Here is a 23,478-nt window from a genome sequence, read left to right as displayed (position 1 = left end):
GACGACCTAGCGGCTGTCAATCAGCGCATCCCAACCTGACAGTTTTCCGCTGGTTTCATCATCCCCCACCCCTCCTTTCCGCTCGGAAATGCGGCTGCTCTCAGATCAGCTCCTCCGCCTCTCGCCTCTTGTCTCGTGTCTGTCAGGCGAATGCTCTACGCCGCCCTGCATCGCGGTGGAACAAGGTCTCTTCCTCCCCTCAGGTTGCTGAGCCAACGCTGCGGATGTTTTATATACCGGCATCAGGGCTCTTTGTTCTGTGTCAAGGTTAATTAGCTGGGAGGATTGTAGGTGGAGGGGGAAAAAAAAGAAAAATTGAAGGGGGGGAGCGGAGGGGAGTGTTGAAACTTACTGTTTAACGTGGGCTGAGTTCTCAGTGTGTTTAGAGAGCGAGCCGTTCCCAGTTAGCGGAGGCCTTGACCTGCTTTTAAGTAATGGATTCCGAATGGGCCAAACAGCTCAGAGTGGATTCCATTGGAAGCGTCTTTAGCCCGTTCCAAAGCCCATTAGCGATGTTCCCAACACCCTGTTTGAGTGTGCGGGACGGCTTTTTTTGTGTGTGTGTGTGTGTGTGTGTGTGTGTGTGTGTGAGAGAGAGAGAGGAAGAGAAAAAGTTGAGTGCATGTTTTAGGCCCTCATTGCTCAGAATGGATGAAAACAGAAGGTATTTGAGGGGGAGAGGAGAGAGTGAGGACATTGAATTATTTTTGACATGACAGCCAAACATGTTAAAATCTCTCTCTTTCTCTCTCTCCCTCTCTTTCCCTCTCTCTCTCTCCCTCTCTCTCTCTATTTCTTTCTCTCTCTCTCTCTATTACTCCTGAGTGCGTAGGCAGCCAAACACTGAACTGCTCCTTTCATTTCTACTTTCAACTCGACCTCTGTAGTGAGAGAGGCCAGAGGCCTGAGCATCCTCCCTCTCTCTCTCTGTATCTCTCTCTCTCTCTCTCATTCTCATGCACCACACACACACACCGTGTATCAGTCGCTCCCTTTCCCTTGTGGTCTTTCTTTATGTCTCCATCACAACCGCTCTATCCATATCTTTTAGCTCTGAGCAGTCAGGTGGGTGGGGACCCACACATTTAGGGTGTCTTATTTGTTTACACAGTAGCATTTCATGGTTTAAGTGGGGTTGTGGTGGTCCCTAATTCTACTCTTCCTCCCTCTTCTCCCCTCTCCTCCTCTCTTTGATGCTTCTCTCCCTCTCTCTTTTCATCTCACGTGCTTTCTCCCTATCTCCATGCCTTTATATTTCTCTCCATCACCCCCCCCCCCCCACGGTGTCTGGTTCCATGCACTCCCTGCAGCTAGACAAGCATTCTGTTGCCAGTGCCGTCTTGTCTGTGTTGTCAGTGACCACTTCAGGCACTTAACCTACTGACAGGAAGATTCTACCAGCTGTCATGACGCACTGGCCTCTTTTTTCTTTTTCCTACCGGCACTCCTCCTTACGCATCATGACTAACCCCTGATGCGGTCGCACTGGTTTTTAATGACGGGGCGAGTAGAGGAGAAGAGGGGAGGATAGGATAGGGGAGAAACCTGTAGGCCTCACAGCTGAGCTGCAGTGAGCATGATGGCGGTTTTTATGCATGATCCCCCCCCCCCCAGGACTGATTAGCTTTATGGCAAAGACCATGTTGATGGGGCAGACTGAATTGGCAGGAGAAGATGAAGGATGCCACTGGCTGGTGAGTGGAAGAGAGGGAGAGATCATGATGCTTTCATTAACAGATGTTAAGGTTTGGTTTGTGGGAATATCTTTCTATCACATTTTTTGTGTTTTAATTGCCAATTTAATTGTTTTGTAAAAAACAAAGCAACATTTTTTTTCCTGCTTTATATTACAATTTCTGTCTTTGTATTATCTTTTCTTTTTTCCCTTTTAGACACAGACAAATAGGCAGACAGACAGAGAGAGGCAGGGGCGGACACACTAGGCTGAGCTCGTGTCAAACACATGCAGACGGGCTTCCTGAAGCGCCGGAGTATCTGTCACCGTGCAGCAAGGCGAGTGACACTACAGGCAGGCAGATACTACAGGGACGCTTCGGAGAGATAGAGAAGGAAGGAGAGAGGGTGTGTGTGTGTGTGTGTGTGTGTGTGTGTGTGTGTGTGTGTGTGTGTGTGTGTGTGTGTGTGTGTGTGTGTGTGTGTGTGTGTGTGTGTGTGTGTGTGTGTGTGTGTGTGTGTGTGGCTGTAGCTGCGTATTCTTGTTCTCTGGCAGACAGTGTTGCTCTGTGTCATGTCATGGTGGTGTTGTTACACATGTCCAGTGCTGCTCCATGACTGACCTGCAGAGTTGGCCTGCAGTGGAGATGGCAGCTGGAGACATGAGGCCTGACTCTGTGTGTTCATCAGCTAAACTGCTATCTGTGTCTCTTTTTCTCCTCTGTCTCTCTCTGTCCGTCTTAATGTGTCTTTGTGTCGCATTCCTTTGAGTTTGAGCTGTTCAGAATCTAGCGGTGACTTGCTACTTCGTTGCTGACACACACACACACACACACACGTCACACTGTGTTTGAGAGTGACGATCCAGTCCTGCTGATTTTTGCATTAGGACATCACAGGCCCTGCCAGAAGTGTTAGTGAGATCATATGCTTACTGTAAAGGATGAGCCAGCTCCTGTTCACTCTTTTTTTTTTCACTTCCTTTCTCTCTCTCTCTCTCTCTCTCTCTCCCTCCCTTTGGGTCTCACCCAGAAAGACTCCTGAAATGAGCCCGTCGCTCTCTCTGCTGTCTCTCTCAGGCCTCTCTCCTCCTAATTGAAATGTCCTATTAATGGCGGCTCTATGACAGAGGAGCTTCAGAACTGTTTGCGTTTATGACTCACATTCTGGAATGGATATAAATCCTTTCATCCTCGCCGGCACTAATGGAATCTTTTATCTGGTGGTGATTTTGTTGGCTGCGGCTCCGCTGTTGGCTGCCTTTTTGTATGTTTTTTTTTCTTTTTTCCATTTGACCCCAAGATTAAATAAAATGCGCTTAAATTGTCCATTTTTCCTCCGAATGAAAGGTAGGGGTGGGGGAATGAGTGTGAATCGATACCTCTCTGTGGTTGGCGGGCTGCCAGGTGTGTGTGTGTGTGTGTGTGTGCATGTTGTAACAGTTATGTCATGTCCTAAGAAGGCCTCGGTCAGAGTGCGCTGTTCGTAACCCTCGTAAGAAGGTAATTAGGTGGTCACACAAAAAGTCTGGAAGGAATGCATGGTTGCACAAGCATCCCTTGTGGAATGTCTGCACAGTACCTGGGAGAACTTGCTGCCATAGAATCACCATGCGTCTTTTATCATTTCTTATGCCAATTTGAGTAGAAATATATTAATTGCACAATAAAGAAAAATGCCTCCCTCAGCCCCCATTTGGCCTGTCTGTCTCACTCACTCACTCACTCACTCACTCAGTCAGTCAGTCAGTCAGTCTCAGTCTCTCTCTCTCTCTCTCACTCACACACATCCCTCACAAATGGCCCTCTGTTTTACTCAGTAGCCATGCTTCATGTCCCACCCAGCAGGGGTGCAGCGTTTTAAGTGGGCCTCCCCTGAAACACCATCAATTCTTAATCTGTCGTTTACTATTCATGCCTGCATATATTTTTAATTGTCCGCCTCCCTTCTCTTGTCCTCTCCCCTTCCCTTCCTCTCCTCTCTTCTCCTCGCCGGCCTGGTGCGGTGTGCATTTAGGAGAGGGCGCAGGATGTCATTCATCAGCATTAGATTTATTCATCCATTTATTAATGAGCTGAGCAATTGTTTCTGGTCGATTTCTCCCCCTTCACTTGTTTTCCAAAGCCTTGGCTCCAATCTTTGCAGGTCTCAGGAATATTAAATGGACACACTGTGAAAAGCTCAAACTCGTTATTTAGTCATGATGGTGGGTAGGGTTAGGCGGTTTGGTGTGTGTGTGTGTGTGTGTGTGTGTGTGTGTGTGTGTGTGTGTGTAATGTACTTATATATGTATGTTTGATATGGAGGGTCGTGAGGATGTATTGTGTTCCTTTGGTGGTTTACGCACGGAGGGCAGCACATTGCTTCAGAGGAAATAAGCTTTGGTTTGAACAGTGGTGCTGCCTGAGAAGCATAAAGCCACAATTTGGGACTCATGATCGGTATGAGACAGACAGACAGACAGAAGCACACACACTCAGACACACAGAGGTAGAAAGACACACAGACCCTCATAGAAAAACACACACACACACACCGTCTCTCACCTGGCTGAGCCCTGTGAAATAGAGCAGATGAAAGCCTCAGATGTGTCTGTGTCTTTCCCTTAGAGGCACTCATGCTGTGGACATCAGGTTGGTCTGAAGGCTTTTTCCACTCAAGCATCTCTCCTCCTTAGCCCAGAGTATCTTACTAATGGATCAGATGAAATCCAGTTTATGACTGGGTGGATGGGAATATGGATACCTCTATTCTTTCATCACTTGGGATAATGGTTACACCTGTCTTTGTATTTCCATGACTATCTCAGGCTTTTGTGCTGAAAAGCAGTTAAGTAGAAAATGTTATTGGACTTCTGTACTTCTTGTCTTCCCATCCACCTTCGTTATCAGTGAAGTTTGCACCAGAACAGCCTTCTCGTTTCTAGTTTCTTTAAGCCAGAATGCTGTCTCACTGTTATGACAAGAGTGGTCGTGAAACAGTTTTGTGTGTGTGTGTCTGTGCGTGTGTGTGTGTGTGTCTGTGTCTGTGTCTGTGGACTTTACTGGCAGCGTAAATGATTTATTCATGCGTTCCCTTCCCTCCTGTTTGTCTGTGTAGAGGGACTCGATGAAAGATGACAGAGGAGGTGATTGTTATAGCCAAGTGGGACTACACGGCCCAGCAGGACCAGGAACTTGACATCCGGAAAAACGAGCGCCTCTGGCTCCTGGACGACTCCAAGACGTGGTGGCGGGTACGGAACGCCGGCAACCGCACCGGCTACGTCCCATCCAACTACGTGGAGCGCAAGAACAGCTTGAAGAAAGGGTCGCTGGTGAAGAACTTGAAAGACACTCTTGGTAAGATGCAGGTTTCCTCTCAGCAGATAACCTGTAACTAAGTCTGGGGGCTCCATGTGATGGCCCACATACATACACATGAACCAGCATTACCTGCCTCCAGTAGAGAGTAGAGATACACTGAGGTACTCCATGTGGATAAATAATTGAAGGCTACTAATGCACCTGCATTGTGGGGGACATGATATATGTGCATTAACTCATATATCTATATATATATACATCCACACATCATAAAAAAGTGGTGGTTAGTCTGTGCAGACAAATCTGATTCACTTTTGAAAAGTGACATTGCAGCATCTTAAGCTAAATATAGCAACAATGATGTAGATGATAGCGTTTTTTAGCTCCAAGAATTCAAAGCAGATTTTCTTTCCTCAGCTATGCTGACACATCCAGTTCCTGGTTAGAAGCTGGAGAGGTGTCTGTAGTCTTCCGTCTCCTGTGTCTGTTTCCTCTTTTTCCTGGTCCTGTGCGGGTACGGCGGTGGCTCTGTATGAATCTGGCCCAGGGTGTGAATATAAATATGCGGCAGCCTCTCCCTGACCCTGGCCTACTTTCGTCCTGGGGCCATCATCTGCTGGAGCTTCACTGTGCAGTGCGGGCCGTTTTACATTTGGTCCAGGCGGCCATCCCTCTGAGCTGTCAGACTTGGGGAGACGGTGCTTCCCAGGAGGGGGACCTGGGGTACAGGGCCGTGCAGAAAGCAGGCAGAATACATACACACCCCTGCTGGGTGACTAGTGTCTGGGGCACCGGAGGAGGCCCTGCACCTGTTTGCAGGGCAGAGTAATGGGTATTTCAGACTGTTTGTGTGTGTGTGTGTGTGTGTGTGTGTGTGTGTGTGTGTGTGTGTGTGTGATTTTGGATATGGAGCAGATTAAAGGCTCAGATCAGGGAAGGTGTGTGTGTGCCCAGCAGCTGTTCCACCTCACAGTTTGAGGAGTAGATTTATGTATTATTATTATGTATTTAATGTATTGTCTCAGTGTTGGAACATCTCTAAAGCTGGTGCCCATAGGAGAGTGCTGAGAACTGGTTGCCATATGGCTATGGCATTAATAATAAATGAGTAAATTCAGCTAGTCCATTTCTCACTTTAGAGCCGCTCATGTCTCAGTACTTGAGAAGAGTCGGTGATCTTGACACTGAGTGAAATGCCATTTAAGGAAATGGCAGCACTTTACGGATGAACAGCAGCAGCGAGTTAGTCACTCTGTAAATATGCTTTTTCAGATGCAATACGTTCAGATGCCTCCCCCCCCGCCGCGATTATGAGCATTGGAAATGCTTAGTTTCCCTCATCCTGCTTGGTAAGCTAATTAGATGTGCCACTGTAGAGCAGGGACCCAAGGCAGGCAGTCGGCCAGACCAGAGAAACATTTACTCTCCCAGACCAGAGGAATAATTAATCTCCTCATGGACATCTCTCTCTCTCTCTCTCTCTCTCTCTCTCTCTCTCTCTCTAATCTCTGAAGCGGTGTTGACAGTCTCTCATAAGGCAAAATCGGTCTTACAAAATCGGTCTAAGCATCATGGCCGCCCTCCCGTTACAAGGTTGGATTCACTCAGGAATCGAGACAGGGCATCAGCTGCAGGGGAGACCCCCAGCTGTGCGAGAGTTAATGGACTCCCCTACCCAGGGTGCACCCCAATCCCCCTCCCTAATTAAAACGCTATGGTTCTGCCCATTGACGTTCCCATTATCCGGCCCTGCTGAGCGGAATGAAAGGAGTGGCCACACGTAGCAGGATTGGGCTTTGTGAGTGCGGAATGTGAGGAAGGTGTGCTCGGAGGAAATGACGGAGATTTGCCTGGCAAAACAAAGATTCCCGTCTCGCTCGGGTCGGGATTATGGTGGATTAGGATTTGTCCGGGGATATTTACACGGATTAGAAAAGTAGTGTTTTATAGGAGCTAGAAGACACGGTTGCTGCAGTGAAAACATGTAGTTCCTGGCTATTAGCGATGTACGAGCTGAATACATCTTATTGTACATTACTGAGTGTGACGTATTTGTTCTCCCCTGAGGACAAGTCGTGCCTCAGCAATGCTGCTTGGTATGCAACATGCATATGACAGTACGTACTTTCAGCAGTTATAACACATGAATGCAGCAGCCTACCTGTGAAATTGATTAAGAAATGTGCAAGGCATTTTTTTTATAGTTTTCAAAATGTGTGGATATGCAATGAATGTTTTATTGCATATCAGTCAGGCCTTCATGAGTCTGTGGATGGATGGATGGATGGATGGATGGAAAAGGATGAAATAAACATGTTGCTGTGGTTTGCATCTCTTCATTGGTGTGAGCTGTTGTATGTGTATAATTTTGTATGCTAGAAGCACTTTGCTGTCAACTCCAAATATAAGAGCTTCTCTTCTCTCTGTCCTAACTTTTCCTGTCTTCCACACGTCCACCGGTGCATAAGATCACAGAATTAATGAGCCTTAAACTTTCGGGAAGCGATCAATTTCCTGCACTCCCACGGAGGGGAAGGAAGAAGATGCTTAATTTCTGCTGGCGGGGTTAAATGAAATACACTCTGCTCCGCACACAGCAAGCACAGTGCTGCTGACAGCAAAGCTCAAGTGTTTTCCACTTGCAGCATCAGAGAGTGGGAGAGGGAGATAGAAGAGGTGTGAAACAGGAATATGTTTGTGTATGTGTGTGTGTTGGGGTGTGTGTGTGTGTGTGTGTGTGTGTGTGTGTGTGATGGGATGTGTGTGCTTGTGTGTTGGGGTGTTGTGTGATTGGGTGGTTTGGATAAGAAGGGAACGCTATCTTTGCTCATTGTTTTTGTTTTTAGCTGCAGCTCTGGTTGACAGACCTCTCCATCCTACGGGTCCTACTTTTAGAGCTCCTAGCAACCGTCTGTTTAGAGGCAAAGTTTTATCATCTGAATCTACAACACCTACGAGGCATCCAAAAGAAGGGCAGACAGGTTGGGGTGGGGATGAGGGTGGGGTGGGGTTGGGGTACTCCTCCTTGCCTTCCTCCCAATCCCCAGAAAGGATGGTGTGCCAAGTGAAGGAGGGCGTCTACCTTTTTTTTCTCCAGCAGGGTAATTGTAAGCCTTGCTCCAGAACAGCTCCGTCCTCAGGGAGAATGGGCTTTTGACAATATGGGTCATATCTGTACACCAGGGCTTCATTCACCGTGACAGGAATACAGAGGTGGAGTTTATGTGCTCATTCTACTTCAGCCGTCGTATTTCTATGTGTGCTTCATTTTCTCTCCCTCTGTGTGTGTGTGTGAGTGTGTGTGGCTGGCTGGCTGGCTGGCTGGCTGGCTGTGTGAAAGAGAGACCCATAATGAAACGGGGGTCATGGAATTCACAAGGGCTTGGGGATGGTACTCACAAAGCATTGTTTTCCCACGAGAATGCTTCAGATGAATCTATGGTCAGGAATAATATAGCACACGGAGAAAAAAAGCCAGTGTCTCTAGGTGCAATGCATTCTGGGTAACTCTTTCAGGGATCAATGAGACCTGAAGGAGAGATCTGTCTGTGCATTCCAACATACAGGTCCTCCACTGGTGGTTGTCAGGGTTACTAACCCCTCCCCCCTCGCTTCCCTCCAGTTGTCACTCGATAATCTCTTTTGAAGATCACCACAGCACACCTCTGTATTCTCTCTGCAACCATCACAGAACAGACACACACCATACACAACACTTCCTTTGTGCGGTTCCATACTTAAAATCTTTTTTTCTGATATTAGTAAAGCTAATCTCCATATGAATTCATATGCAGTTTGTGTCGTCCAACTGGATGCATTTTGTTTATCGTCAGAAGCGTTATATCTTTTGATAAACCTGATGAAAGGTTGTTTTGAATTTGCGTGTCTTTATGTAGATTTAAGCTCTTCGAGTTCCCTTTCATAACATTATTATGGGATTTTATGAAGCCCTAATGACGATGTGTGTTCGTGATAGCATAGAGTAATGCGTGATATTTTTTTCTAGTTTGGATTGCTGAGGAGTAAATTGAATGAAGCACATTTCTGTTATGCTTTCTGCAGCTGTCATGTATTGTTTCTGTTTCCTTTAAAAGCACTCATGATTTTTCATGTCCTTTGCATAACGGAGAGAACAGTTATTTAGTCTCTGGAATTGGCTGCTTTCTCTGAGTGAAATATATATATATATATATATATATATATAACACACACACACACACACACCACACACACATAACACACACACACACACACACACCCACATACAAACATACATAATGGAAAAGTCTCTGCAGGCATTTTTGGCACCTGTGTCTTATCCCACTGGTGTTACTGCTTGGGGACGCCTGTAGCTTCTGAGCTAATGCCCCTTTCCCCATAGGCTGGCCTGTGGATAAACCCGAGTCCCCTTCTACTGAGTTCCCATCCGCTGAGTTAGCATGCAGCTTTTAGCTCACTCTCTCCTCCCCTTGCTTTTGGCCTGGAGCGCTGTGCTAATGCCCTTTGCTCCCCTTGTTTAACCTTATGTCCCTCTCTCGTCCCTCTAATGCTCTAACCACTGTGTCAGCTAGTCAGATTTTGCCTCCCCCAATTCCCTTAACTCAACTTTTCTCGAGCACTCATCTGATGAGGATTAAAATGAACAGAGGCCCACTTTCTCTTAACGATGTTATAACTTAATTTGTGGGTTAGTGTGGTAAACAATGTTTCTAGGTGTAATTGTGTCAGCATTTAGAATATGGTACCATAACATTTTAATTGATTTCATCTTGGTTTATGGATTTTATGGTGTTGTTTGCATCCTCATTAAGTCGAAAGTAAAGACAGTGTTAGGGGAAGAGCTTAGCTGTTACAGAACTCAACAGCCAAACAAGTGCATGCATGTTACTAAGGTTGTCTTCGTCTCGACGTTTGACTTGACGGGCTCGATATGTCCTGATTGGTCATCAGAGACCTGCCCCCCCCCCCCCCACATCCCCTACTTCAAAGCTCAGGATGGTTACAAAGATCTGAGTCTGTGTTAGCTGCCTAACATTGAGGAGAACATTGTCAGAATGTCACAAACAGTACCTTAAGCTAACTTCACTGACTTCCTCAGCAGATGAAAGTTGTGCTCTTTGATCAGTGAAGTCAGATGGGTGTCTGCTGCCTCAGCGGACAGACTGTGCAGTTAACTTCCTGTTAGCGCAGGATCATTTCAGAAGGGACGGTTCACCAGGAAGTCCGGATAGATGCGTGGATCAGTGTACTGAGTTGAAACGGTTGATGGATGCAAGTGGAGGCGAGTGGGATGGACTGTAGGATTGGGCTCTTGAGGACGGCCATATGGGTGTCTGCAGCAATGCGGGCTGTTGGGGTAGATGTGGATGCAAAGAGGAAGAATGCTAAGAGGACTGGACTGTTCCTCTGCCAACTCAGCCTTCTGTACCCAGCAGACCAGGGCCTTGAAGTGCAAATGAAGGAGAGCGAGAGGGGTGGGGAAGAGAAAGAAAGAGGTGTGTGTGTGTGTGTGTGTGTGTGTGTGTGTGTGTGTGTGTGTGTGTGTGTGTGTGTGTGTGTGTGTGTGTGTGTGTGTGTGTGTGTGTGTGTGTGTGTGTGTGTGTGTGTGTGTGTGTGTGTGTGTGTGTGCGTGTGTGTGTATATGTGTGTGGACGTAGGCATGAGGTACGTCACGTGGGCCCTAATTTCACTGACGGGCAGCGAGCAAAGCAACAAGCATAGAGCAAAGTCTGCCACACGAACTAAAGCTAATTTAATAACTTGGCAAAATCATTTTGCTAATTTAATACCACGAGCAAGATCTTAAGTGCAACGATGGGTGGGTCAGCACAATGCTCCCATATGTCACACAATGGCTTTAATTCATGTGTCACAGACTTTGCTCGTTAGTCTGCTTGTTACCAATCAATGTAATTAGAGGCACTTTATGTATGCTGTGTGTGTGTGCGCACTTGTGAACGTAGGCTCTATCTGTTTCTGACTCGCTCTCGCTCTCGCTCTCTCTCTCTCTCTCTCTGTCTCTCTCTCACTGACTTACTCACTGAGCGTGTGTTTGTGTATTTTGTGTGCGAGCGTATTTGTGTGTGTGTGAGAGTGTGTGTGTGTGTTTGTGTGTGTATTTGTGTATGAGCGTGTGTGCATCTATTATCTCCCTCCACTGTGCTGTGCGAAGGCATTTCTGTGGTCACTTGAGACACGGCAGTGCAGACCTTTCCTTTTGTGCTCTGACAGTTCCATCCCTCAGTGGGACTCTTAAAAGAGACTTAAGAGCTAGGGTTTCACTTTGTGTCACGTCAAAGACTTTCACACACACACACACACACACACCACACACCACCACACACACACACACACTGTTACTTTCACTGACATACCCACATACATATACAATTCTCCCCTGTCTCTCTGCCTCAACTTAAAGCCTCCTCTCACGTATGCCCTGTTGTTTATGGTTCTATTTCCGGCTCTCCCAGAAGTGTTTGTTCTGTTTGCCGTTGTCATCCTCATTCTCGGTCTCCCGCTGGCTCTGATGTGGGCTCGGAACCGCTTCCCTCAGCAAAGGGCCCCTCTCTCTCTCTCTCTCTCTCCATGTGCGAAAAGCTACTGTATCACTCTTCAAAGGGGTAAAAGAACAAACCACACCGCCTCCTCCTTCTCCATCATGCGCACTTAAAACCAAAGTTTTCCCCCAAACTTTCTTTGTGACTTTGTCAAAGCGCGACCAGCTGCCATTATCCCCCATTCCAGCCCATTTTTGTTTTAGCACCTGTCTATTTGCAGTGTCGAGCAAACGCAGGGTGAATATTTCATAGCTGTGTGTGTGTGTGTGTGTGTGTGTGTGTGTGTGTGTGTGTGTACCAGGAAGCTCTCTTGTGCTAGACCTGATGTGGATGGCAGGCTTTTTCCCTTCCTCGTTAATAGTGTTTAATTGGTCCTGAAGAAGGCGTATCTGGCCGTGTGTTCACTCGGATTCATCTGCAGAGAGCTTTCAGATGTTCCTACCCATGCGCTGTGAAGTGCCTGCGTAGTGATTTGAAAGTGCCTTTAGTGTGTGTGAGTGTGTGTGAGAGCGTGTGTGTGTGGTTGTGTGTGTGTGTGAGCGAGAGAGAGATTTTCTTTTCTCAACGCTCTCCACAGTTTTAAGAGCCAGCCACGCCTCTCCCTCTCTGTCTCCGTAAAGCCTTCATTCAGTGTTATTTCAAAGCCTTAGTACCTGAACCCTCCCCCCTTCTTTTCCCTGTTCCTTTCTCCATTCTCCTTCCTTCCCCTCCATGCCTCACCCCCTGACCCCTGCCATTATGGCTGCTCCACAGCTCCCAAATCAGCTCCCACAGAGCCCAAGCGTGCAGGAATAAACCCCTTCCTCTTGTCTCTCTTATGGACACGGCCGTGATGCGGGTGGGAGGCTGCTTGCAGGTACCAGAGCCGGCTGCCTGGCTGGCTGCCAGCAGCAGACGCACAGACGACGGGTTTTTGTGCCTTTTGTGCATCCGGCTGTGGAGATGTCTGATGTCGGGACAGCAGACCTACTTTAGCAGCCAGCAACACAGTTTGGCCCATTTACAGATTCTTAAATGGGAGTTTGGATGCATCAATACGCCTTGACATAGATGTATTTTCGGCTCTCAGAAATGCTAGTGTAGACAATAGCTGTGTTGGATAGTGTGTGTGTTTTGTGTAGGGCCCTGTTGTGCGGAGCGTGTGTGTCTGTGTGTGTGTGTGTGTGTGTGTGTGTGTGTGTGTGTGTGTGTGTGTGTGTGTGTGTGTGTGTGTGTGTATGGGAGGGAGAGGACCTGTGTGCCTGGTTTGTTCACCGGTTATATGTTAATTGGAATCGCAGACCTTGACTGCGTGCTCCCTTACCTCCCATTCCATCATTCTGTCATCTTTTCCAGGACCCCTACCTCTAATCATCATTAAGCTCTCCTTCACTTCTTCTCTGCCCATCTCTCCATCTCCATCCTGCTCTGCCGCCATTCCCTTTTCCTTCTCTTTCTTGCTCACTCGCTTTCTCTCTCGCCTACCCATCTCTCCAGAGTGCTTGCTCTCCCTTTCCATCTCTCCTTCTCTCCCTCCCCCCCCTCACTCGCCAGGGCTCCAGACAAAAGAAATCCTTAGGAGTCACTGGCTCCTAAATCAGAAATATTTAGGAGCAGTTGACAATTCAATGCCTAAGGAGCCCAAATCAATGCCAGGAGTTTTAGGAGGCAGAATTTACACCTCCAATGTGAAGTAAATAAAAGTAGGTCACGTAGCACACGTGATTTTTGATAGTTTATATCGAAATATATCAGCTTGCAGAAATGGCTGGGGGACGGTCGCCACTGGCAATTAGCGGGGAAAGAAATGGTCGCAAAGTAAAAAATGTAGGCGCATTGGCGACCATTTTAGTTGCCATCTGGAGCCCTTTCTCTCTCTCCCTCTCTCTCTCCCTCTCTCTCTCCCTCTCGCTCTCTCTCTCTCTCTCTCTCTCTCTCTCTCTCTCTCTCTCTCTCTCTCTCTCTCTCTCCCTGGCCTATGAGAGACCTCTCCTGTAATGTTTATCTCTCCACTGGGCCCCCAGTAGGGCCTGCAGTCTCAATTAGATCTGCGCTCCCAATGGAACAGCAGAGCAGTTTGCTCCCCCATCCTCCCTGCATGCTAATCAACTTTCAGCTCCTACCATTGAAAATGCACTTAACTTACAGTGTGTGTGTGCGTGTGTTCGTATGCGTGTTTGTGAGAGGCAGAGAATGCACGCATGTGTGTCTCAAATCCCACTCAAATACTGTATTATGCAGATGTTTAGGGATGACTATAAATTAAAAAGCCATTTAATTAATGGAATGCAAATTAGGGGAATGAAGAGAATCGTTGTGTGTGTGTGTGTGTGTGTGTGTGTGTGTGTGTGTGTGTGTGTGTGGCATCATAAAGTGAAAATGTATGTGGCAATGAATGTAGCAGTATTTCAGTCAGACAGTTATGCATACGACTGGACTCTATATGACTACACACCCAGCCCCCAATCTCTTTGTCCAGTCTTCCAGTTTTTTTGTGCCTGTACACGGTAAATAATAACCAGGATTGGATTAATGTTACCTGTCAGATTTTTATAGATTGGAAATCCCTAAATCTCTGCCTCTTCTGCACTTACGTGATTTATTTCCTGGACAGGTTTCTCTTGGGGTATATTTTACTTTTGACTTGTTCATTAATACCGCCTCTCTCTCTCTCTCTCTCTCTCTCTCTCTCTCTCTCTCTCTCTCTCTCAGGTTTGGGTAGGACTCGACGGAAGACCAGCGCCTCCCCCACCCCCAGCACGGACGCAGAGTACCCATCCAACGGCAGCGGCGGGGGCATGGGCATGATGAGCAGCGGCGGCGGCGCAGAGCGCATCTACGACCTCGCGATCCCGGCCGTGGTCAAGTTCTCCTACGCGGCCGAGCGCGACGACGAGCTGACTCTGGTGAAGGGCGCGCGCGTGGTCGTCATGGAGAAATGCAGCGACGGCTGGTGGCGGGGCAGCCACGCCGGCCACGTCGGCTGGTTCCCGTCCAACTACGTCCAGGAGGAGGCGGCCGGCGGGAGCCTCGACGGGGACGCGGGCGGAGGCTACGGCTCCCAGCGGGTGGCCGCCGGCCCCGGCTTGTCCTCGGGGGTGATCGTGTCGAACGGCTGGGCGACGGCCGGCGGCCGCGGCACTACGGGGGGCGGCGGTGGCCGCGGCCCCAGGGTCCTCCACGTGGTCCAGACGCTGTACCCCTTCAGCTCCATGACCGAGGAGGAGCTGAACTTTGAGAAAGGCGAGACCATGGAGGTGTTGGAGAAGCCCGAGAACGACCCAGAGTGGTGGCGCTGCCGAAACGGCCACGGCCTGGTGGGCCTCGTGCCTAAGAACTATGTGGCTGTCCTGAACGACGGGCCTGAGGTGGCCATGGCAACGGTGATGCCTGGGAGGGGGTACCACACGCTCACGGGCTCGCGGCCTGGCTCGCCGTTCACAGGCGGGGCCAACCTGGGGCCCTCGCGCACGGGCAAGTTTGCGGGGTTGGATTGGTACTACGGGCCGGTGACGCGCCACCAAGCGGAGAGTGTGCTCAATGAGAGGGGGGAGGAGGGAGACTTCCTTGTGCGCGACAGCGAGTCCTCGGTGAGTGAGTGAGTGAGTGAGTGAGTGAGTGAGTGAGTGAGTGAGTGAGTGAGTGAGTGAGTGAGTGAGTGAGTGAGGTGAGTGAGGTGAGTGAGGTGAGTGAGGTGAGTGAGGTGAGTGAGGTGAGTGAGAAGCGTCAAACCTCAAGCCGTTATTTCAATGGTCAACAATGGAGTAGGCATCCATATGATCTGATGACATGAATGTCTTCACTGTGTTTTAGTATCTTTGAGTAAAAACCTCAGATGAATTGTCATTTTTATCTAAAAGATTTCAGATGTTTTGTATTGGGTGGTCTGATTAGAGGGGTGATGAACGATAAGGAGGGAGTCATCTGAAGGAGATGGGGCACAATGAAAATCAGTGTCCTTTCGAGGATAAACATGGTCCCTCAAACAAGAGGTCTATATATTTACGTCCTGGGTTAAGCTAGTATAAAAAGAAGTCAGAGAATTGAATTGTTTCACCAACCACAATGTAGATTTTAAAGTTTAGGCAAGTACGCCCCCTTGTGGTAGATTTACACTCTATAATCCGGTAATGGCAAATTGCTGTTAGGTGCATTTCAAGGTTGCATCCTCAGTGATGCGATTAAAAACTATCCCTTCTTCTCCGTGTTCTTCCAAGAGGATATGTCTAGTCTCAGTCTAGTCTACATGTGCCTGCTGCCTTCATAAGGCTTAATGATTGATCACTGGATCACTTGTTTTACTACGTTTTCTTGCCAGTATGATTTTACAGTATGTGAACAGTCTCCCTCTAGTGGAATGGCATATAAATGGATAGATGCAGACAGAGAGGGACGAATAGACATGTAGATAGATATATATAAAGATGGTCAGAGTGGCATAGACTCTAGTCACTGGTTATTTGAGTGATGAATTGGAGAATAAATATCTTCTCTTCTTCCTTCCTTCCTTCCTTCCCCCACAGCCCAGTGACTTCTCTGTGTCGCTGAAAGCAGAAGGGAAGAACAAGCACTTCAAGGTGCAGACGTTGGACGGCGCCTACTGCATCGGCCAGAGGCGCTTCGGCAGCATGGAGGAGCTCCTGGAGCACTACAAGAGGGCGCCCATCTTCACCAGTGAGCACGGAGACAAGCTCTACCTGGTCAAGCCCCTGGCCTAAGCCATCACCTCCCCCTCCTCCATCCCTCCACACTCCGGCCCAGATGCCCTCACCACTCTCGACCACCTCTTCCTGCTCCTCCTCTCTACTCCTCTTTTATCTCCTGTTTGACTCATCAGACTTAAGGGGCCCAACTGTGGGGCCACTGGGGAATGACCACAGCACCACAGCAGTGCAGGCAGCCCCCACGATGAGCCACACACACACACCCAGTGGACCGGATGCAACTGTTGAGGCTGGCTTCTGCTCCCTGTCTCTCTTTTTTTAAAATTTAAACTGTCAAAGATGCCTGTGTCTCGTTGTCAAATAGTTTTTGTTTGTTTGTTTGTTTGTTTTGTTCTGTTTCCGACATTTTTAGCGTCACTCCTGAACCTGCGACACCCTACCCTCACAAAGTGACTGTTGTCAGCACTCTCCAAGCCTTGGCTGGGGCCACCTCGTCTTCTCTCCTGTTGCGCTTGTTCTGAGGCGTGTGTAAACCTCTGTGATGTTTGTTTTTTTGTTTTGTTCTGGACACCTGCTGAATTGCCCTCTGTCTGTGCCATTGACAGAGAGAGTGGAAAAAATGCTGAAAATGATGTTGGCTTGGCTGCCTCATAACAGAAGTTGGAATCGCTTGATGTCTAGAGCCACACAGATGAAATAAACTTTCTATTAATGGAATCGTTGGTAATAAGATCTGGATGGTATTTGATGGCAATAGGCAAACAAATGAGTTTAGTTACAAGAAGCCAAGCCAAACTCTGTTCTGACAGGCTAAAAATAAATGTTTGGGAAAACATTATTTTCAGGATACCTTAAATTGTTAGGGAGAAGGACCGATAAGGGTGACTTCAGCAGCTCAGCAAAGTATGAATGTCTGTCAACCTACAACCGTATGTGCCAGCCACTTCTAGTACTTATAAACTCATTGTCTTAAGACACACACACACGCACACACTTACACACACACAAACACAGACACACTTTCTCACACATGGCGAATCTTCCAGGGTAACACTCATGTAACGCTAAATAGGATGAGCGCTAATTCAAAAGTAATAATAAGAAAAAAAAAGTAATGATTTTCTTCAGTTTTATTGAACTTGGCTACAAACAAACTGTTTACCAATAAGAGTGTTGATCGATGAGTTTATCTGCTTTTTTATATGGGATATAATGTCTGAATGTTATTGAGCAATGTTATTTAATTCCTCTTTCCACTGTATGTACATAAATATACATATTCTATATATATAAATATATATATGAAGAAAGAGAAAGAGAGAGAGAGATCAGGTGTGTTTTATGAATTGCTTAGAAACAACATAATGGTACTGTACTGCAGACAGTGTGGTGAGAATTGAAATACTTTTGTTCAATAAAAGTTTTGCAGAATAACAATATTATCTCTTTTTGTCTTCTTTCTGTTAAATTGAATTTCTATATACTTTATACATATACCAGTAAGTCAGTTAATTGTCATTATGTTGCTATTAGTGATGTTCTCCTTTGACTATGTTTCAATGTGTATTTAAAAAAAAAAAAAAATTTTGTTCAAGTAATTTCTTATTCCATCAATACTGGCACCACGGAGGCTACAAAACCATATTTGGTTTAGGAGTGAAAGTTTCCATTCCAGATTTCCAGTCAATCATGATTCTTTGTAATATGATTGTCTAAGTCAATTTGTATTTGTTCATTTATATGCAAATTCGCCATTTGGAAGAACTGCTGTTTTCTATTAGCCAATGATGCCACTGAACGGTTAACTGATAGATGGACGAACATGAAGTGAATGTTGCGAGCTTGAAATGGATCATTCGAAAGTTTATACTCATCTAATATCTGAATAAATTGAGATATTTTACCTTTACCGCTAAAACTAGAACTAGGTTCCTAACATTTTCCTGCACAGAAAACCTTTGATGTTGAGGTCTACGTCTGTTCCTAGAAAAATGACAACGGAAAACAATAACCCCAAAACAATCCACTAAAACACGTACACACTCCCAGAGCGCTTGGACTATCCTATAATTGTGGGCAAAACACAAATCGATTGGACGGACATTTCACTTGAGCTGAATTAGCCCTCTACCTTCAGAATCAGGTCATGACTGTATCACTTAGTCTATGCCTAGCTGGTTTGTAATTGATCTGCCAAATTGTGTATACTTTTAATACATGGGATTTCTTATGTGTTCTTAAGGGTTACGTTCATTCTGGCGCCATGATGAATATCATCATCCATCACTGATCTAGTATCATCATATTATCATTCGTCACTGATATGTACCACCAGTAGGTGGCACCCTCAACACACCATAACGTATGGGGCGCCGTTTGTAAAATGTTGCACGTTCGAAAATCCTGCTCAGTTTTGCTACATTTAGCATTTTCATATGGAACAAAAAGCACGACAATATTCGAATGTCACTTTTTCAAGCATTTAGAGAGAAATTCATGTAAATTCATGCGATAACTTTTCCAAGGATATTTTTTGGCAGTAACACAAAGTTGTTGAATAATATAAATGTTTCATCTAAATGTAAATGTTAAATATAAATGTAAATGTTAAATGTAAATGTTAAATATAAACGTAAATGTTCAATGTTATATATAAATGTTAAATGTAAATGTTAAATGTAAATGTAAATGTTAAATGTAAATGTAAATGTTATACATGTCAGATTTGAAGACTGAACCTTACAATATTTACGGTAATTGGCTTTCATAGTTTTCACGTCACGTCAGAATTACCAGCTTGCGGGCAAGAAAATACACTCCACAGCTGTCTACCACTGGAATTTATACTGGAACTGACCATCTTTCATTCAAGATTATTTAATATATCCGCCTTAAAATTGTCTGACATAGGTAGTAAAATGCCAGACAGTTGTTGCTCGGTTGGCTGTTCAAATCGGCGAGGAGACAAGCCCGGCTGTTTCCAGCTGATTGTAGACGTCTTCTGGGTCAACTTTTCTCAGGCGGGCAGTAAACTAGCCTTCTTTTTGGAGCTTGCAATAAAAGCATTAACCCTGTTTTGGTCGCCTCATTCATCAGAATAACTACCTAAAACGGGAATAGATCAAGAAATAAAGTCAAGAAACAAAGCATCAACACGATTAAAATTGGATGACCCGGTTTCTGCTCTGAGATTGCGACAAGTACCTAAGCAACTAGGCTAGGCTACTGTATTTTGTCATCCAACTGGTAATACTACAATGCCAGTAGAAAATACTTGGGAAGATAATTTCAGTTGTCATTCGCCAGACCAGGTGGTTGTACTTGTGTTAACCAGGAAATTGTGTAAAATGATAAAGAACAGTGTTGGGTAGGCTAAAGGTTGCTAGCTAACAGCATGTAGCTCGCTAGCTGGTAGCTAGCTATTAAATGGCAATCATATTTGCTCTGATAATGAAGATGTTTATTAGTTTTCACCTTCCAGACGACATCGTTATTAACCCATCCCCTTCTGAAAATTAAATTACTATCTGTGCTTTTGGTAGGCTTTCAGTTTTTGAGGTGTGTAGGGGGACGGATTTTCTATTAGATATATGTAAATATCTCCAAACTGGAGCTCAGTCAGGGACTTCTACGACGTTACAGAAATACAAATATCAGCGGGTGCAGTAAAGGGATCACAGGTTCCCAAAATGTAATTTTTTTTCTAGATATCTCTGTCTGGCTATTGTGGTATGATCTGTGTTTGATGGCGATCGTAATTGAGTAGGTTGCACTGCTCGACGATGTCCACTGTTGGTCGACACATTTTGCCCGCAAGGTATCCCTGGTAGTGTTACTGAAAGCTATGAATTACCGTAAATATTCTAATGTTCTGTCGTCAAGTCTGACATGTAGACTGAACATTTACATTTAACATTTACATTTAACATTTAACATTTACATTTAGCATTTGATATTTGTATTTACATTTAACATTTACATTTAACACTTATATTTAACATTTATATATAACATCGAACATTTACGTTTATATTTAACATTTACATTTACATTTAACATTTACATTTATATTTAACATTTACATTTAACATTTAACATTAACATTTAGGTGAAATATTTATATTATTTAACAACTTTGTGTTACTGCCAAAAAATATCCTTGGAAAAGTTATCGCATGAATTTACATGAATTTCTCTCTAAATGCTTGAAAAAGTGACATTCGAATATTGTCGTGCTTTTTGTTCCATATGAAAATGCTAAATGTAGCAAAACTGAGCAGGATTTTCGAACGTGCAACATTTTACAAACGGCGCCCCATAATGACGTGCCTGTCTGACGCAAAGGCTTTGCGATGACATTCCGACTAAATCCGATTCACAAAATAGACTCTCACTACCGAATGCTGCCAACTCATGGAAACTTTTTGTCCTGCCCTCATTACTTCTATCTCATTGTGGTATCCCTCTATATTGCACCCACATACATTGTCCTTTTCTGTCCTCCCTCCCCTCACACACACTTAGAGGCAGAAAATGCATTCATTAACTTTCATTGACAAATAATCTATTTCAGTAGTCCTTTGAAAATACATCAACCGTGACAAAAATGCTGTCATAATGAGGTGTCTACTTGCGTCATCCAACTTGGCTCTTCACAAATATCAATCAATTAATCAATAACAATTAATTGAAGGGAACGAAATACATGAACAAGACAAAGTCATTTGGATAGTAATACAATTATGAAAGGATGATAGGATGAAAAGCTAATTAGAACATGCCATATAGGTAAGACGAAAGTAGCAAATATAAAAGACAGACATCACCAGACCGTGAGTTAAATATATGAACGAGCCAGGGGCAGGGATTAGAGTGTTTGGTTGCCTGGCGATTTTACACAGACGGTAGATGGAGACTTAGCAAAAGTTTTTGATGTTTGTCAAAAGTTAATAGACAGTCAGAGATGACATGAAGATTATATAATTAGGTAGTGAAGACTTCAGAAGCATTGGCAGTTGAGGAAAGTTCTGCTCTTTACTAAAATAATCAATTCCAGTGACACCTGTCGCAATACGTTTAGTTTGAGGATATTAAATGGCTGTCGACTCATTATTGTATCGAGTCACTTACGGACATGATGATGACATGTGATTTGGCAATGTGCTGAGATGTAAAATGGGTCCAAGGACAGATGCCTGGAGAACAGAATGGGATTTAATACTCTTGACAAGGACAAACTGGATAGAACTAGAGAGATATGAGCTAAAACGGGTAAACAAAGTCAAGTGAATCAGTTGCGCTGTGGGAAATGACAGCAACATTAAAACATTAAAATTACAGCAACATCCAGTTGCGGTTATATAACTTGCTCTATAACAACAAACCACATGAGATGCTTGAACACCTAATGAATAGTCAAGAATGACAATCATCACTATAATTTGATGTGTTAAAAGCCATAATATTGTCATATTTGTCTCATTTCTCCATGCCTATTTGTTCTTCTGTGTCCGAAGATGATGACAATTTCTAGTTGTTCTATGTCAACATACACCATGGAGCAACATTCTTCATTTGTATGGAAGGAGGCCATTATGTTGAGTCAATATAGCACAGCTTAATTAGACAAAAGGAAATTGTTTTGACTGGAAGAAATATTTGACAGTCACCCAATGGAGACTGAGTATTCACTGATTGAGCATAATGCACAGAACCGTGGAAGAGGTCTTGCTGTTTAGTTTACACATACTGTGTTCAGACGTCCTGATCTATGCCCCCTTTTCACTGTCTGGAGAAAAAACATTTGTACATTTATATAATGGTGTAAATAAATAAATACAGGTGTTGGACTATGCTGAAAACCTTACGGCCTTATGCTCAAAATGCAACTGTAGCATGTTAAGATGTTTTACATAACATCAAGTTTTGTCACCCAGAGAGTCGGTGTCATTACATTAATTATCAAGACGACGTGCTAAGAGGTCAAGAGGTCAAGAGGTGACATGCTCCCGCCATTTGGCTCCTTGTTTACTTGTCACTTGCAAAATACAATTGTCATGGAACTGGTACTTTTGAGAGAAGAAATTGCCAATATAAAAAAAAAAAACGCTTGGCAGGCTTGGGACACTCCCTGTCAGTCCCGTTCTTTAAGCATATCCAGCTCCATCTGCGATGCGCTTTGGATCTCCTCCACTGTGTCAAAACGGCAACCCCTCAGCTTGAACTTCATCTTGGGGAAGTGGAAGAAGTCACACAGAGTCAAATCCGGCAAGTAGGGGTGGTGGGTAGGGACAATCATGTTGAAAACTTTTGGAGCACCCAAATTTCTGCACACCACAGTTCCTGTCAACACCGAATTCTACTGTAACATTCTGAAGCGTCTGTAGGAAATCAGTCGGCACGCTGACCTTTGGGTGACTACCTGGTCATTTTATTTCTTTTGAATACTTCAGTTTCATATTGAAGGGTGAACAGGGTTGGTAACCAATTACCGACCTCCAAGGTCATACTCTGCCATTTTTATTGATGACTTTGCTGAACTACTGTCAGGTATCGATATTGATTACAGCTGCTACAACAGTGGTTTTGACATCCACACAGACAGTAACATGGACAATAACTCCAAAGACCCTTTTGACACTACTTGACACCTTTCGTCTCTCGCAGCATGTGAAAGAGCCTATGTGCACTCAAGACCACACTTTGGATCTGATTACTACTTAAGGTCTTGACATTGCGCCTGTTATGGTCAAGGACTTGTCCCTTTCTGATCGTTCACGTGTTTTCTTTGACTTGCTTATCACTCCGGAGGCTCTAATAAGCACTGTTTCTGTTGAGAAAAGATACATAGACGAGATTACTATTGCTATTGAGGTCATAGCTATGTTACCAATCATGAGTGCAGAGACAGTTGATGTACTCCTGGGTACATTTTAACTTGAACATTTTGAATGTCATGGATGTAAAAGTAAAGAAAACTAAAAGAGAATGTACGAAAGTTGAACGCAACTGGAGAAAAAACTTCAAATCCACTATGACCTCTATAAACAATGCCTTTGTAGTTTAAACTATAAGGGAATGTAATTGAGAGAAATGTAATGAATGTGTCTTGCTTTGCTTGCAGATAGACCATCAACACCACACAATGAAACTATGCCATCTCTATGACCGCATAGAAATAATTTCACAAATATGTAACAATTTCATATAATTGCGCAAAGAACTCTTAAATATCTTAAATAATCAAGATATTGTCTCGACACACAAATGGTTAACGGCTCACTGCTATCGGGCATT

At 44.9% G+C, this 23,478-nt stretch overlaps 1 protein-coding gene across 1 annotated transcript; it reads left to right on the top strand.

Annotated features, from left to right (window-relative positions):
- Positions 1 to 1,873: 1,873 nt before the first annotated feature.
- Positions 1,874 to 17,619, top strand: LOC122131607 (cytoplasmic protein NCK2-like). Its single transcript, XM_042706257.1, has 4 exons — positions 1,874 to 2,013; positions 4,774 to 5,015; positions 14,231 to 15,108; positions 16,042 to 17,619. Exons 2-4 carry the CDS (start codon positions 4,790 to 4,792, stop codon positions 16,234 to 16,236), a joined length of 1,299 nt encoding a protein of 432 aa, XP_042562191.1. The 5' UTR covers positions 1,874 to 2,013; positions 4,774 to 4,789; the 3' UTR covers positions 16,237 to 17,619.
- The last annotated feature ends 5,859 nt before the right edge of the window (positions 17,620 to 23,478 follow it).

This window comes from Clupea harengus, unplaced genomic scaffold, assembly GCF_900700415.2.
Source record: "Clupea harengus unplaced genomic scaffold, Ch_v2.0.2, whole genome shotgun sequence".
Lineage (NCBI taxonomy): Eukaryota > Metazoa > Chordata > Actinopteri > Clupeiformes > Clupeidae > Clupea > Clupea harengus.
The sequence above is the reverse complement of the archived record's forward strand: the minus strand, read 5'-3'. Positions and strand labels throughout refer to the sequence as shown.